The sequence below is a fragment of the Osmerus eperlanus genome, chromosome 10 (genome assembly GCF_963692335.1).
Source record: "Osmerus eperlanus chromosome 10, fOsmEpe2.1, whole genome shotgun sequence".
In the NCBI taxonomy this organism is placed as follows: domain Eukaryota; kingdom Metazoa; phylum Chordata; class Actinopteri; order Osmeriformes; family Osmeridae; genus Osmerus; species Osmerus eperlanus.
Genome location: NC_085027.1, coordinates 14,516,245 through 14,533,692, shown reverse-complemented (window position 1 = coordinate 14,533,692; position 17,448 = coordinate 14,516,245). Strand labels below are relative to the sequence as shown.

Genomic DNA, 17,448 nt, shown 5'->3' with positions numbered 1-17,448 from the left:
TTTAACCCTCAAGGAAGACAAGGAAAAACTAGGTTGGTTGAGGGGCAGTTCTATGGGCGTATGTGAACCCCTCGAAATGCTTGCGTGTAAAAAAGGCTATACAAATACATTTTGATTTGATTTGAAAAGCATTCTGTTGGGGGAAACTGCTATAACAAGTTGAAATAGGCACCAATTGATATTTACTTTGTATCATGTCGATATATGATTAAAACCAAGGTGACTTCGAGGCTACAATCACAAGCGTATAGCTTAAGCTAAATATGTCTTACCTGTTTGTAGTGTGTTTTTATATTTAATATAACATTGAACATGCTATTTTATTAAGTCTCCCACTTTTTCTTCTGTAATATTAACGGTATGGACTGGCTATTACATCAAATGTATGCATTGACTTGGCAGTTTGTCTCCCACGCCAATTGTCGCTGCTACAGCCGTGTTGCTTTTTTTCCGTAATATGTGCTCAGATTGAACACGAAATAAAACTTATATCTGAAGTGTGGTGAAGTAGGACAAGGTTTTTTGTTGCTGGGTGCCATGGTTGATCCCAGTATCGGAGCTCCATTGATGTTGGCTTTTAATAGTTCTCATGCGCGCGCTTAACTTAGAGTTGACGTACTCCGAGTTGAGTTAACAAATTCAACTCAGCTTTTCTGGAACCGAGTTTTCAGAGTTTCCAATTTTAAAGTAACTCAACTCAGAGTTCAGGGTTAGGCTCAGAGTTTGTTAAACCCGCTACCTGGAATACCCCCCTGTGTTCTCTGGGCATGGACATGGGTCAGTGTTACTAGCCAGTGTGTTGCCAGGCCAGAGAAACAGGTAAGACTAATCGACGGGATAGTCTCACATACCCACCTGAGCAGAGAACTGACGGAGGGGTGTGAAAAGAGAGGGATGATGCAGTCCAGCAGCCCTCTGCCCCACTCCAAGAATTTTCCACGCTCCTGCCAGGTTGCCCTGACGACACGGCCGACTGACACCCCCCAGCGCCCCCGTTGACCCCCTATGCAGGCCCTCTTGTCTCCGTCTGGTCTCTGGTGGAGACTAGTCCTATCTAGGACAGCACTACCAGGGGTATACTGGCTATGTTGAGCTCGTGGAACAGGACACACACTCACCAACACACACACACACACTGCAGGGCAGTGATCTAGTTAGCTCTTCCCAGGGATGCAGACTAAAGGGTTGAACCAGGCTGCAGTGATTTTCTTAAATTTTTCTTCTTTTTTTTCTCTCTCTCTCTCTGCCGTTCATTCAACGTGTCTTCTTCCCCCCCCCCCTCCCCCCCATTGTATGTGTGCATACATTTGTATGTGTGTGGATGCGTGTGTGTGTGTGCGTGTGTGTCCGCAAGACTCATTCCTCCTCAGATGTGCCTTTGTGTGTGACGGTGAAAGCCTGTCCTCATTATAAGTGTGTGTGTGTGCGCGCGTGTGACGCTGCCGGCTGACGTCAGTCCTGCCCTGCTCCTCTTAATACAAATCTGCTGCCTGCCAGTGTCCCCCTTTCTCCCGTCCCCTGTACAGTCATTACCCTGCTTTTATGATTGCTAGCCCTGACCCGATCTCACAGCCCAGTGCTAGTGGCTGGGTAATGTGACACACAGGTGTAAGAGTACTCTGCTCCACCCCCCCCCCCCCCTCCCCCTCTTCGTGCTTGGAGGAACTGAGGCTCTGTTTCAGGGGAATAGGAGAGAGAAGCATTTCACTACCGTCCCCATATGCAGGCCCGGCCGTGCTCCGGCTTGGTTTAGCCGGCGTGTTTGTGTGCCGAGTGTGACCGTACGGAGACAGGCTCCCCTGCTGTTAATATGGGTCACCGTAAATGGCAGGCCATGGGTCAGCTGGTGGTATTGATGGTGGGTGAGGATGACCACAGGGTGCTGGGTGTTACCCGGGTGTTGTGTTGTGTTTCTGCCATCTGTTTTTGGGGACACGTTGCGTGGCTCGTCAGTGCAGAGTTGTTCGTCTGGCCGTCGTAACCCTCGGGCTCGGGGGCAGGCAGGTGAGAGCTCCGCCTTTCGTCCTCCCCCACCCGGCCAATCACAAAGAGGTGCCTTAAATATATACCTTGGTGTCACTCACAACAACAACAGAGGAGTTAATTCCAAAACACACAATTCACGGTCGACTTCACGATTTTCTGAGCTGGCCAGTACCAGAGCCTTCTGGAATAGCACTTTTAGAACCTTATGGATCGTTAACCTCATCATCTGATCGACCCAGCTTGTTAGGCTAGCCCACAGCCCATAATACTCGGTACTCTTTAGCATAGCTTAAGTAAATAGATGGAGAGCCCTCACTGTTTGCAATGGCACCACACCCTCGAGCACTTAATTGCAGTGCTTAGGTCGCAGTTTATTTGGTACTCGTAGCATGTTTCTCCTAACAATACACCCAAGAAAAACGCCTTTCCTTTCTTGGAAAGGTGCTGATTCCGTTGTCTGACCTGGACTGAGGTGGATGCGTCAACAAGGCATGTTTGTTTTTGGGTCCACAAGGTAGTGTAGCTGACAGGCTTCCAACATGTCCGCTGTCCTCCTGTCACCATAAGCAGCCCTTCCCCTGGTTCTTTCATCAAGCTAGGCTACATTCTCACTAAAACAACGCGAGGCATCTCCTGTTTTCACATGTGTCGAATACAAAGTGGAACATGTGTTTTTGTATGTGTGTGTGTGTGTATGCAGGCTAGTTATCACGTGAGAGAGAATGTGCTCGTGTGTGTGTGTGTCCTCAGGCGCACAGACACAGACATACCTGTTTTTGCACGAGTGTATTGTGTGTTTGTGTGTGTGTGTTCTGAGGCGTACAGACACAAGCATACCTTTTCGTGTGTGTGGGCAGAACGACACCCGCGTCGTTAGAACAGTAGGTTCAGTCTACCACATGAGCCAAGAAGACGTCTAGTCTGCCTCATCCGCATGACTCCATGACAGCCTGTTACTACCTTCCCTTTCTCTCTATCTCTGTCTCTACCTCACGCCTCACCCGCTCTCATTCGCCCACCCCCCCATCTCTCCCTCCTCTTTTTCCCTCTCTTTCTTTCTCTCTCCGTAAACAAGCAGACGTCCAACAGATCTCTCCTCCGGCCCCTCTCCCGCCATCCCGTTGCCATGGTGTTCGGCGCATTGTTTGCCGGCCTCTCTGTCAGGTTGCCATGGTAGTGCTTATTTGCCGTACTAAATGTTTGGCTGCGTTGTACAGATGCTGATGACAAACACACAGCCTCCCGCTCTGATCAATGGAGGAGACTCTGACTGGAGAGGAAGGGGCACAGCGTTTGTCAGACAGGCAGGCAGGCAGGCAGGCAGGCAGACACAGACAGAGAGGCAGGCAGACAGGTGGAGAGGCAGACAGGCTGGTAGAGGCAGTGAGATGGGCAGACAGACAGGCAGCCAATCAGGCACACAGACAGACAGACATGCAGGCACAGCTTGATATGGACGGTGTCTGTGATGCACAGATGCCTGCGTGTAATATAGAGTAATAGTAATACTGTTTATAATATTCATATGCATTACACTGAGATACACCCGTATGATTTAGCACCATTTTCAACATTCTTATATGCCAATCCTGTATTGTATATGGGAGAGGGAGATATAGCGAAAACGAGCTGGTCTCATTGGTTTGCTAGCGATCAGTCTTGGAGGCCTATTCCTCTTGCCTCCATCACACCCCCTGGTGGTGTGCAGAGGTACTGCATGTTGCCTTTCTCTCTCCTGTGAGTGGAATATTTACTCCCTGGCTTTAACATGGCGACATGTGCTCTCCAATGAGGACACAGGGAAAGACCGTACTAGCATGAGGCTAGCTAGCATGTTCTCCTCTGACACCTAGCCAGGCAACCTACTGGCAGGTTCAACATTCCTGGTTGTTTTATACGTGTCAACAGTGTCATTATTTTTGTCTTTTTTTCTTGGTTACAGAATAGCTGAATATGTTTGTGTCAGATGTGAGTTTGAGACAATACATTTAGTTTGAGGACAAATGTTTACATTTTGTATTCATGTGAAAAGTTCAAGTGTTAAACCAACAAGACCGACTGAATAAACTGAGAACGACAAAACTAAGATCCAGAATGTGAACTTTCCAGTTCTGTGTCTGTTCCCCCAGTGTCATTTGAACTTTGAAATAATTCAGTTGACCATCCCACCGTGCATGGGCCCCAGCCCATGTGTTTTACTGTAGCACACAAAGTAAGCTCCTGTTTGGTGACTTTTTTCTCAGACAGACACAGCCCTGCTCTGGAAATGCTGCCGATTGACGTAGTTGTGGCCAGATAAGATCTCAGAGCACCATTGTTGACGTGTCATTGTGGTTGCAGTGGTGGAGTATTTTACTTAAACTTAGTAGCTTTGGCATTGGCTTTCTGCGAAAGGTCTAGGTTAGTTCTCTCTCTAACCCTAAGTCTACAGAACATTGTCTGCATTAACACATGATAGAAGTAAAGGACACATTGTGGAGGGTTATTTATGTACGATGTTTTCTTTTGAATGTCAAGTTGTACATATGGTGGTGTTCCAGTACCCGTACTTAACAACACATGAATTTTATGCCCTATGAAAATGTGGACTTTGCATGACACCGACCCACAGCCATGAACACCAAGAGACTGTGATGAGGCCCCCAGGCCAATGCTGAGCGTCTCTGCTGTGTGTTTTCAGATGATCCTGTGGGACTGGGACCTGAAGCAATGGTACAAGCCCCAGTACCAGGTCAGTACACTGTCGATGAGGACAACACTCTGGTGCCTTTCTCTGTGTGTGTGTGTGTGTGTGTGTGTGTGTGTGTGTGTGTGTGTGTGTGTGTGTGTGTGTGCGTGTGAGGGTGCGGGTCAAGTTCGTCATCATGCCAAAATTTGAATTTAAAGAAATAAACTAAAGCAAGTTGCACGATAATAAACCAACTGGAATTCTATGTAGAGACAATGGTGGGAATAGGAGAGGCGAGGGAGATGAGAGGAGGGAGATTCAGAGGAGAGATTAGGTAGGGACAGGAGGGTTGAGGTAGGGAGGGTAAGAAGGAGAGGTGAGATGGAGGGAGGGAGGGGTGGAGAGGAGGAGTGAGAGAGGAGGTGAGGGAACTCCGTCAGCACAACACACAGGCACTGCCCCTCACCTAGCGTGCGTCACTGAGGCTGGGAAGTGCTCACATTGCACTTTTATCACGCACACGTCCCCGCCACTCCTTTTTATTACTGACATCACCAGCCCAAGAAGGCTTTCAATTACCCAAGATCAATGCAGTGAGCTCAGCCCGCCCTCCTCCTCCGCCCCTCCTCCCCCCAGCCCCCTTCCTGTGTGGCCCTCTACCCGCACGATACTGAAAGCGTGACGAACACAGGCAGCTCTCGAGCAGCACAACAGTGGCCTGTTACACATCTAGCTTCCGCACCTGCATGTTTCATGTGTGTGTGTGTGTGTGCCGTGCGTTTGGTAGCGAGTAGAGCACCGTTCGGTGGTATGTTTAGTACGTGGTGTGTAGGCTCGGTGCAGCTATGAACCCCAAAGTACGGAAGCACCTGTTCAGCGTGTCATGTGTTTGGGTAAGCTGGGTTCGTGTGCGTGTGTGTAGTGACAGTCACCTTTTGCACCGTCGTGTCCCGTGCACTTTCCGACCTATTTCTCTTTCTCCCCCGCGTGCGTGCGTGTGCGCGCGCGTCAGGGTGCGGTGAGCGGGAACGGCGTGGACCTGTCGGTCATCAACGAGGCTCGGAACCTGGTGTCGGAGCTGCTGATGGACTCGTCCCTGTCGCCACACACCATGTCGTCCCTGCGTAGCGTCAGCAGCCTGATGGGCACCTTCTCCGGCTCCTGCCGGCCCCGGGTCAACCCCTTCACCCCCTTCCCCGGCTTCTACCCCTGCGCCGAGGTGGACGACCCCACGGACCGGGCCGACCGGAAGCCTCTCAAGGTGGGCCAGCACCGCAGTCCACAGCCTGGCCCCCCCTGGTTCTCCTTCACGGATCCCATTCCTCGGAAGGAGAAGTCGCTTTCTACGATAGGGGGGGCGCGCATGGGATAAATAGTGACACAAGCTTATATTACAGAGACCAAACATATGTACAGTTAGGTCCATAAATATTTGGACATTGACACAATTTTCATCATTTTAGCTCTGTATACCACCACAATGGATTTGAAATGAAACAATCAAGATGTGCTTTAAGTGCAGACTTTCAGCTTTAATTTCAGGGTATTTACATCCAAATCAGGTGAACGGTGTAGGAATTACAATACATTTGTAATTGAGTGTGACTCAATCAACTGTTTGGTACATTCTTAAAAAGAAAGAACGCACTGGTGAGCTCAGCAACACCAAAAGACCCGGAAGACCACGGAAAACAACTGTGGTGGATGACAGAAGAATTCTTTCCCTGGTGAAGAAAAACCCCTTCACAACAGTTGGCCAGATCAAGAACACTCTCCAGGAGGTAGGCGTATCTGTGTCAAAGTCAAAAATTAAGAGAAGACTTCACCAGAGTAAATACAGAGGGTTCACCACAAGATGTAAACCATTGGTGAGTCTCAAAAACAGGAAGACCAGATTAGAGTTTGCCAAAAAACAGCTAAAAGAGCCTGTACAGTTCTGGAACAACATCCTATGGACAGATGAGACCAAGATCAACTTGTACCAGAATGATGGGAAGAGAAGAGTATGGAGAAGGGAAGGAACTGTTCATGATCCAAAGCATACCACCTCATCAGTGAAGCATGGTGGAGGTAGTGTTATGGCGTGGGCATGTATGGCTGCCAATGGAACTGGTTCCCTTGTATTTATCGATGATGTGACTGCTGACAAAAGCAGTAGGATGAATTCTGAAGTGTTTCTGGCAATATTATCTGCTCAGATTCAGCCAAATGCTTCAGAACTCATAGGACGGCGCTTCACAGTGCAGATGGACAATGACCCGAAGCATACTGCGAAAGAAACCAAAGAGTTTTTTAAGGCAAAGAAGTGGAATGTTCTGCAATGGCCAAGTCAATCACCTGACCTAAATCCAATTGAGCATGCATTTCACTTGCTAAAGACAAAACTGAAGGGAAAATGCCCCAAGAACCAGTTGCAGTAGAGGCCTGGCAGAGCATCACCAGGGACGAAACCCAGCGTCTGGTGATGTCTATGGGTTCCAGACTTCAGGCTGTCATTGACTGCAAAGGATTTGCAACCAAGTATTAAAAGTGACAATTAGATTTATGATTATGTTAGTTTGTCCAATTATTTTTGGTCCCTTAAAAAGGGGGGGGGGGCACATATAAAATGTGTTGTAATTCCTACACCGTTCACCTGATTTGGATGTAAATACCCTGAAATTAAAGCTGAAAGTCTGCACTTAAAGCACATCTTGATTGTTTCATTTCAAATCCATTGTGGTGGTATACAGAGCCAAAATGATGAAAATTGTGTCAATGTCCAAATATTTATGGACCTAACTGTATATTTGTGTATCCAAGCACTGAAGTCTCAATACTATTTTACACTGTATGATTTGAAAGCTTCTTTATAAAATGTCTGCTGTATTTTTGTAGTTGTCCCGGCTGACTTTTGCTCCCCTCCCTCCCCCCCCCCCATCTCCCCCTCCCTCCCTCCCTCCCTCCCCCCCCCCCATCTCCCCCTCCCTCCCTCCCTCCCTCCCTCCCTCCCTCCCCCCCCCCCATCTCCCCCTCCCTCCCTCCCTCCCTCCCTCCCCCCCCCCCATCTCCCCCTCCCTCCCTCCCTCCCTCCCCCCCCCCCCCATCTCCCCCTCCCTCCCTCCCTCCCTCCCTCCCCCCCCCCCATCTCCCCCTCCCTCCCTCCCTCCCTCCCCAGGGGCTGAGCAGTAGAAGCAGCCTGCCCACCCCCCAGCTCCGGCGAGGCTCCACCTCCTCCTCCCTCCCCCCCATGGAGTCAGCCTCCTCCCGCTGGGAGCGCAACAGCGGCAAGAGACCCCACCCCGACCTCAACCTGACCAGGTAGGACCCCTCGAGACACAAACCTTCACCTGACCAAAACCACTCAGACGGTTATTGCGATTCAGGTGCTATATTGCATTCAAGAACACACATTTAATAGGTGAAATTGTTTACATGGACCTTTTAGCTGTGTCCTCAGTTTGAAAATAGATGGTCCTATTCCAACCGAAAACCATCTTTAAGCACCCTAGCGAAAATCTCCCCAGTTTGTACAAGCACCATGTTTTTCTCATTATTTGTCCCCAAACTGGTTGCTATGTATACTTATTTTTGCTGTACGTTGACACACTTGATTAAACAGGATTTCTCTGTGGCCAATGTTAAATTCCTCCATGGCACCACAGTTTACTGTTAAAGCATAATATGTTGATCCTGCTAGTTGTACTTCCTCTATAATGCCACAAGGTGGCAGTAGTGATCCAGCTGTCTAAACCTACTCTGCCTCCCATCACGTCAGCCCTCAGTAAAGAAGAAACATGTTCAACAGTGTTGGAAATTAACATTCAAGTCTACGGGTATAGTCTTTTTAACCGTTTTTTTCCCCTAATGTTAGACCTGGTGTGTGTTTGTGTGTTGCAGTCCAGGGTCTCTGTCCAACGGGCCCAATGCTAACCTGCTGACCATTCCCAAGCAGAGGTCTTCTTCTGTCACCCTCACCTACCACCCTGGGTCCAGGAGAGCAGGTGCGGACACACACACACACACACACACAGTGTACTGTACAATAGAACTCTAACTGACAGTGACTTGCTGACTATCCTCTCCACTCCACCCCTCCTCTAGGCACATCTCCCAGTCTGAGTCCGGTCACCTCCCCTAGCCACAGCCCCCCCGCTGTGGGGGGGGCGGGGGTGTCCTCCCTGGTCACCCGCTCCCCTGTGGAGTTCCCTGACACGGCCGACTTCCTCACCAAGCCCAGTGTCACCTTGCACAAGCCGCTGGGCTACACCCTGAGCTCTCCGGACTTCCAGCAGCCCTACCGAGGCCTGCCCTCCGCCCCCCTCTGCACCAGGTAGGGGACCACCGACCTCCCAGCTGTCTGAACCCCCATCCTGGCTGACCGTGTCCCTGACCCCTGTCTCTGACCACAGCCCGCCTGCTCCCCAGGACCCAGGTGTGCTGACCGTAAACTGACCTGGCGTGTCTGTCTGTGCCTATCTTGTCTCTCTCATGCAGCTGTGGCCGTCAGATGCTGAAGGGCATGTCCAGTGGGGAGGCTGGAGAGGGTCACCCGCCCCAAACCACCGAGGCCCAGCGCAGACGCTCAGGTACGCCCCCCCGCTGGCAGAAACACCTACACACACAGTCTCCTCACTACCTGGTACTGTTTGTAAGAGGATAAAATACCAGTCAGAAACATAGACACTGGTTGCTAGTTTATCAGGGTATGTATTATTTGAATGTGGAGCGATTGAATGCCAGTCAACATCCTTCACTGAACGCAGTCGACCTCCCATTGAGGTTCTGGGGTTGTTCTAAGGCGCGTGTTCTGTGTGCTTGTTGGTTGCGTGTCTCCGGCAGGTGAGGCGTCTGGCTTTGTGGGTGATGGCCTCATCCGGGAGGAGAGCGTGGAGGTCGAGGCGGCCGGGGTCAGGAGCTCCGACCCAGGAACTAGGAAGCAGGCGGAGGGGGAGGAGCAGGAGGAGGAGCAGAGCCCCAAAGCGGAGCAGCAGACCCAGGAAACGGAGGTATTGGGATTGTGGTGGGATTAGCAGTTTATGATACACAACAACAGACTGGCTAGGCTAACACTAGGCTATTGTAAACAACTGAATAGGGAACACAGATATGAGGCAAACAGCGCTAGCTTCATGCAATATTACGCAGCAATAGATACCCTTACAGCAGTAACCCTAGCGTAAGCTACTTCTACTTACCTCTCAGGTTTAAAGGGACTGATGCCTAGCTGTAATCCGATTCCAAATGCCCCTTTGTGTAACAGCAGTACACCAGTGCTCTCCCAGTATCCCAAACAATAGTTTTTTGGTGAATAAGTTGTGTACATGTGTGTCTGTGATCTCCAGGGTGACCAGGAGTTTAAGCTTGAGCCCATTCTAGATGACCATGAAGCTCTCATGGAGAAGATAAACAGCTGGAATTTCCAGATCTTCGACCTTGTGGAGAGAACAGGAGGGAAGACAGGAAGGATACTAAGCTATGTCAGTAACTCAACCCTCTATCTGCCTGTCTATCCATCCGTCTTTGACAACTGTTACACTCATCTACCGGGCTTTAGAATATCGTTCATTGAATGGCTTTTTAGCTTTTTTATATTTAAACTATTTATTTCTTGAATATGTTTGGAATCTTAGCTTGGGTTTGTGAGCTGTTAAGTAACTGGACTGGGGCATCAACTCACAACTCAAAACACAGCTGACAAACCAATAACCCTCCCAGATACACCCCTAACCCTTACACAGCTGAACAATGATCAAAGTAAAGACCACCTGATCCATATGACCAGCTACTGTTGACTTGTCAGGCCAAAGTCTGTCCAGAATTGGTGTATTTTTTGCTTTCTATCTACGTTTGTGTTATCTTTCCAATGCAGGGGGTGTTACTTGTGTGGCTCCTGCAGGCGAGCGCCTGTCTCGTGTCTTCATTCGTGCCGTTTGTTCCTCCCCTGTTCCTCTCCAGGTGACGTACACCTTGTTCCAGGACACGTGTCTGTTTGAGATCTTTAAGATCCCCGTGAGGGAGTTCATGTCCTACTTCTGTGCTCTGGAGAACGGCTACAGGGACATCCCCTGTAAGTAGCGCCACGCCACGCCCCTGACTCTCTGTAACTAAGCCCACACCCAACAGTGGTGAACAGGCCACTCACATTGACATGAATGATCAGTAGGGTCACGTGAAGGTAACCTGCTCTGTACACAGCACCTGCTGTAACACCCATGCTGTAGCGTGACGATGAGCGCTTGAACAAAGGGGTTAGGGGAATGAGTGGGGCTGACATGTGGATCCCTTGTCACAGACCACAACCGTGTCCACGCTACTGACGTGCTCCACGCTGTTTGGTACCTGACCACCCGTCCAATCCCAGGCTTCCAGCAGATCCACAATGAGCATGTGACAGGAAGTGACACAGGTAAGCACTGATGAAGGATTTCAATTTTTTTTTTTTGTGTGCTTCCGGCACCAATAAACTAACCAAGTCCTGGATTAAATTACCTTCAAGTTGAGCATCTTAATGGATTTGTTTCGCTGGTGTAGGATTACCACATTATCCACATTCCTACAGGGCTGCATGTGCCCTCCCCCCCCACAAAGAACCCAGATGGGAGGGTCTGAATCGGCAGGAACCCCAGGCCTGTCTCGGCTAATGCTGTTTTATGTCCCCTGATCCATTCGAAACACATTATAGCTCGCTCACTGACCACTCCTTCACTGGCTGCCAGCAGAGCAGCTGCCTTCAGACAGGGCGGAGAGAGAGAGAGAGAGAGAGAGAGAGAGAGAGAGAGAGAGAGAGAGAGAGAGAGAGGGGGGGGGATAAAGATTAGACAGGGAGAGGCAGAGAAAGAGAGACAGTGAGAGATAGGGATCGAGAGACAGCGGCAGAGTGAGAGATAGGGAGCGAGATGATAGCACTCCGTCGTGATACAGATCTGGCGAGACTTAGCTCGGCGTATTTCGATCGCGTTTCGGCTCTGTGCGTTAGTAGAATGGTGCAGCTGGGTGAGTCACCAGCAGGCCTGTCTGGCCCACCAAACCCAGCTCACCCCTCCCTGAGTCTGCCGAGTCCCTGGATCCTCCAGAGCCATGACGGGACCAACTCACCCTCAGCCCACGGCCCTCCACTCACACCGGAGAAGTGCACATTCAGACTATTATAGGCCTGGCGTTTCCCGGCTGTGACGGTGTCTCTGTGTGGTTGGAAACAGATTCGGACAGCGGCATCTCCCCAGGCCGGGTGTCCTACGCGTCCTCCAAGAGCTCATCCATCTCGGACGACAGCTACGGCTGCCTGGCTTGGAACATTCCTGCCCTGGAGCTCATGGCCCTGTATGTAGCAGCCGCCATGCATGACTACGACCACCCGGGCCGCACCAACGCATTCCTCGTGGCCACTAACGCCCCTCAGGTAAACCCCACTGATCCTCGCCTCCAGATTGACCCGAGAAACCCATGATTACTTGATTGACGGTGCTCCCAAAGCGTGGATGTATACTCTTGCTCTGTGATCAAGCAACAATATTGTCGCTGTTTTTTCTGAGGTAGAATTAGATTTTCCTGCTGAACAGGCACTGTGATTTCAGAATATTGTGAAGGGGTCAGGTTGGAACTGTTTGTCCATGTGATGCTTCCATTCTAACCCCGGGAGAATCCGTATCTCTATTTCTTTGAGGTATTGCACAAGGACAAGCTTTTATTAGGAATAGGTTTTTCTAGGTAAGCATCTGACAGGCTGAACAGCTAGACTAGCGGACTGTTTGCAGAGCGCTCCGGTTTTTCAGGCTCCTGTTATAACAGACGTGATCACGTTCCATTTGCGTAAATGTCCGTGGAAAAGGATCGAGCGTAACGAGAGGCATCCCAGAATGTATTGATCCTCGGTGACAAACAGGCCTGTCTGGTGCTGCCACCTCTACTCAGAATGACCCAAAGTCCCATTGCCTTCCACACATCTTACCTCACTGTTCTACCCTGTTTTCCTATTGCAACACTAAACCTCCCATCCTTCTCCTGTCGTCCACGCCTCCGCCGTCTCTCCTCCGTTTCTTGCGTGTTCCTTTCCTTCGCGCCGTTGTGACCCTTGTCTTCCCCCCGCCGCTCTCCAGGCGGTGCTGTACAACGACCGCTCGGTCCTGGAGAACCACCACGCCGCCTCGGCCTGGAGTCTGTACCTGTCCCAGCCCGAGTTCAACTTCCTGGCCAACCTGGACCACGTGGAGTTCAAACGCTTCCGTTTCCTGGTCATCGAGGCCATCCTGGCCACAGACTTGAAGAAGCACTTCGACTTCCTGGCGGAGTTCAACTCAAAGGTCTGTCTTTTCACTGATCTGATTGACACACTGCGTCATGGCCGATCTGACAAAAGTCCGATCATTTCAGTCCAACGCATGCCAAAGAGCAAAATCCTCTGCCAAAACATGGAAGGTAAACATCTGTGTGTGTCTGTGTTTTCCTATAAATAGGTGAATGATGTGAACAGTCCAGGAATCGACTGGACCAACGAGAACGACAGGTTGCTTGTGTGCCAGATCTGCATTAAGCTGGCAGACATCAACGGGCCCGCCAAAGGTCGCGACCTCCACCTCAAGTGGACGGAAGGCATCGTGAATGAGTTCTATGAACAGGTGAGCCAGGCGTCCGTGTGGCAGGGGAAACGCACAGGTTTGTCTCTGTTTTGAACTGTGACCCGTTGGCACCAGGAAATGAACACGTATCGTATATATGTCTTCTCTAGGGAGATGAGGAGGCCAGTTTGGAATTACCCATCAGCCCCTTCATGGACCGTTCCTCGCCACAGCTGGCCAAGCTGCAGGAGTCGTTCATCACCCACATCGTCGGGCCGCTGTGCAACTCCTACGACGCTGCCGGCCTGTTGCCGGGCTACTGGATTGACGAGGAGGGCTCGGAAGAGGAGGAGGAAGAAGATCAGGTGGACGACACTGAGACTGATGAGGACGAGCTGGAGGAGGATATTGAACCAAGTAAGGAATATGGTCATCACGGCCCGCTCTCGTCGGTCTAGGAATGTAGCAAGGAAGTAACTTTCCACTCAATGCGTGTTGTGTTCTGTTTATCACACGTCGTACGCCGTTTAAGGGCAGTGTTTGGGTCAACTGAGCCGCTCTCCTTCCCCTTGTCCCATGCAGAAAGGAGGAAGGGCCGCCGCAGGCTGTTCTGCAACATCATGCAGCACCTGACGGACAACCACAAGGTGTGGAAGAAGACCATCGAGGAGGAGGAGAAGGGCAAGGAGCTCGGCAAGCAGCAGTCCGACAGCCTGCCCCCGTCGCCCTCCTCCCCGTCTGACGACATCCAGGTGATCCAGGAGGAGGAGGAGGGGGAGGAGCGAGCGTAGCAGTCCAGCAGGACCAGGGCCAGAGCCAGGAAGACAGGGGGGGGGTGGGGGTGGGGGGAATGAGGGCAAGAGACCCTCAAGCCCCCCCCACTTCCAACCCCACCCCCCAAACCCCCCCCCCCCCCCCCCATTCTCCCTCACACACACTCACACACACAAAACAACCCTGCTGGTTCTCCACACATCGAAGTTGTCACTGTGCCGCCACTCAGATGCTAAACGCAGTCATGTTGTTTTTTAGAGAGAGAGAGAGAGACAGAGAGAGAGAGACAGAGAGAGAGAGAGAGAGAGAGAGAGAGAGAGAGAGAGAGAGAGAGAGAGAGAGAGAGAGAGAGAGAGAGAGAGAGAAAGGCCTTACTACTGTGACTGGATCCTTGCTGCAACGGTGGGGAGTCCCACTCCTATGCACTTTCACCCTTATGGAGAGCCCGGGGCCCCCAGACCTGAGGAGCCTGGTGTGGAGGACTAGGATGGACGGGCCCAGCAGAGCCCAGCCCTCCGTGGTGACCTGGCTGTAATGCTGCCTTGAACGCAGAGCGCTTAACTCTCCTTTAGGTACTAAAAGAAAAGCATACTATTTAAAATAGAAGTAGAAGAAGAATCAAAAACAACACCTTGACATGATTGACACCTGTTACCAAAGCAAACAGTTCAAACATGGAAAGACAATAGACTGTTTCAGACTCCATGTCAGGAATATTGTAGACCTATATATCAAATGTGCCTGTCTGAACTTTCTTTCCTGAGTCCCTGGGTCTAGTCCTAGGGCCTGTGCAGTCCTCTCCCCTTGCTGGCGACACGAAACACTGTATCACCGACTCAGTCTCAGAGACATTGTGGCAATGCTGACTGATAATGAGCATTATACCTGCATCGTTTTTGATGCCGTTTAGTCATACCTGCCTTTTGGTTTTACTCTTCTTTTAGTGTGCGTTTGATTTTCATTTGGTTTGTGGGTGTGTTTGCGTGTGCGTGCGCTTGTATGTGAGCATATACGGGTGTATGTGAGCCTGTGTGTGTGTGTGTGTGTGTGTGTGTGTATCTTCAGGAATGCTTGGTTGCCAATCAATAAATTGTCCTCTGGTGTTAAGCATGTTGCATTCAGAACAGGAGTCCTGTTCCATTGAAGGGATTTTTTTCCTTTATGTTCGTTTTGATTTGTATCTATTTTTCACGGTTACTCAGGATTCACGTGAAGTTGAATAATTATTTTGAGAGAACTCGTTGATTTTAAACACGCTTTTAAATCAAAGAAAATCGAATCTGGGTGACTGAAATGGTTTTTAATCTTTGTACGAACAACTTGAAAACAAACACATTCAAGCAATTGAAATGCTCCGTGGTGAGAAAGGATAGTTCATGTTGTCTTTCTGTCACTCAAACACAGCTGCTCACTAGTGCTGTTTGCATTGTTACCTATTAAAGACCTCACTGTAGAATTGGGATCCTCAACTGTCAGTTAACTGCAAAGATCTGTTTGCAGCAAAGCAGAATCTGAACTCTGGCGGTGAAATCCCATGGTGATTCACATACCAGTATATTAGCTGGAGATGTTTTGGATGGCATTGTTCTCAGCTTTGTTTTTTACACAACATACTCCAGCATCATCGATTTATTTTTTATTTTCTTCTTTCACTCATTCTGCAGAAACGGATGTTTTGAGGTCGATACCTTTTTTGACGAACCCATAACCAGGCCAGTGTGTAGAGAAGTGATCCAGGGTTTCACCATCACTTTGTTTTTGTTTTTATATTTTCTTATTCTGAACCATGAGGCAGGTTTAATACTAATAGTTCTATATTTTTGTCTGTAATAACTCTAGGCATTCCACTAGAAAAGCGTTTTGATGGAAGGGTAGGCAGCCTTGCAAGCCTCAGCTCTCCGTTCACCTTGTCCTGTCATTTTCTCCAGAGAGGAGATGTTCTCAAGTAGGCAGTGTAAATCAAGCTAGTATATTTAAAGACAAAAAAAAAAATAGATATAAATGTGCACATTTTACTACCAAACAAGTGTTTAGCCTCTGCACAAAAAGAGTATCTGCATATAAATATATAAATATATTATATTTTTTAATTAATCAACTGAATGCATCTGTTTTCTACACGCAGCTGACATATATTGTACATTGAGACCCTGTAATTACCATCTTGTTTCCAGAGTTTTTATCTAATACTATTTACAGTACAGATGTGGAACTGTGGGTTTGGTGTTTTGTTTTTTCTTTTGGATTCAGCGTCTCCCTGCTCCTTGTCATAACCACTCTCTCAGTCTTGGTTTGATCTAGTAACTCTGTGTTGTTTCTCAGTCAACCCAACCAGTGCCAAACTGTCCCTGCCCGGTCTCCAGGCACCCAGATAGCCCCCCCACCACCAGCACCCCTTGCCCAGGGGTTGAGGGTGGTGAAGAACGTTCAGAGCTTAACATCCACCATGTTCAATGTGACACAGTGGAGAAAGCAGGTGTGGAAGGCTCACTCGAACTCCTCAGTGCTCCCTCCTACTGTCTGAGTGGGGTCTGGAGTCTTCTGTGTTTCGCTAATGGACGGATGCAGGATTGCCCCCACCACCACCACCACCTCCCATTTTATGGCTCATTATGTTTGTAAACGTTGATTGTTTGTTGGCTTCTCACTGTGCAGTCTCTCACACACAACAGTGTCCTCCAATGTTCTTGTCATAAATACATCTAGGAATGGCTGTTATCCTTATGTAGCATTTAGATATACGTATGTCTGATGTAACCGTTCAACCTTATCAACACTGTGGGGAAAACAGATTTTTGTTGTTATTTATAGCTGTCATAAAACACCATCCCTAAAATAATCCTGATGCCTCTGTTTGTTTCACTGTACTTTGTCTGTTTCAGAGGGAGAGAAAGAGTGTCTGTGCAGTATGTACTTACAGTATGTTGGACTGCGACTACCTGACAGTTCTCACCACTGAATGCGGTTCTGGTCTAGTGTCTGACCTCAATTTGAACTCTCAATGTTTCTGTGACCAAAAACATCATGAACTGTCATACAGACATGGATCAGGGGCAGATCATATTCACGCCATCTAGCATTCAGAATCATTTTCTGTAGCTATGTTTGGTAAGACGGCATCTGCTAGCTGTCAAAATATCAGCAGGGATCAAATCAATCTAAAACACGACCCGGGCTGGGTGTTGAATGGGCACATCTGTAGTGTAGTGTTTGTATAGAATGTAGTGTTGAGGTTAAGGTAACACTGTTAATCTCTAGGTACTTTTACTTTTTCACTCATTTCCTTTTTAAGGATAAATAAAGTTGAAAGTTGAGAAAGTTTGGTATGAGTTATACTAGCGGTGTGTATCCTGATTTGCCCTTGGTCTGGACTGAATGTAGAAGGCCAGCTCATAGAATGAGACTTAAAGAGGTATAGTGTGAGTACGTGGATAGTCAGTCATGTAATAACTGAAGAGGTATATGTAATCAAGACTCACTCAC

General features: G+C 49.2%; 1 protein-coding gene across 1 annotated transcript in view; it reads left to right on the top strand.

Annotated features, from left to right (window-relative positions):
• The window catches only part of pde3b (phosphodiesterase 3B), a 37,392-nt gene extending 20,588 nt beyond the window's left edge, over window positions 1-16,804 (top strand). Inside the window, exons 2-16 of the mRNA XM_062472152.1 lie at window positions 4,667-4,717; window positions 5,667-5,915; window positions 7,812-7,954; window positions 8,534-8,637; window positions 8,738-8,966; window positions 9,131-9,222; window positions 9,476-9,642; window positions 9,979-10,113; window positions 10,592-10,703; window positions 10,929-11,042; window positions 11,836-12,035; window positions 12,733-12,936; window positions 13,090-13,251; window positions 13,362-13,608; window positions 13,774-16,804. Coding sequence (XP_062328136.1) covers window positions 4,667-4,717; window positions 5,667-5,915; window positions 7,812-7,954; window positions 8,534-8,637; window positions 8,738-8,966; window positions 9,131-9,222; window positions 9,476-9,642; window positions 9,979-10,113; window positions 10,592-10,703; window positions 10,929-11,042; window positions 11,836-12,035; window positions 12,733-12,936; window positions 13,090-13,251; window positions 13,362-13,608; window positions 13,774-13,982 — 2,418 coding nt within the window. The 3' untranslated portion in view covers window positions 13,983-16,804. The remainder of the gene's footprint in view (window positions 1-4,666; window positions 4,718-5,666; window positions 5,916-7,811; window positions 7,955-8,533; window positions 8,638-8,737; window positions 8,967-9,130; window positions 9,223-9,475; window positions 9,643-9,978; window positions 10,114-10,591; window positions 10,704-10,928; window positions 11,043-11,835; window positions 12,036-12,732; window positions 12,937-13,089; window positions 13,252-13,361; window positions 13,609-13,773) is intronic.
• Window positions 16,805-17,448: the final 644 nt, after the last annotated feature.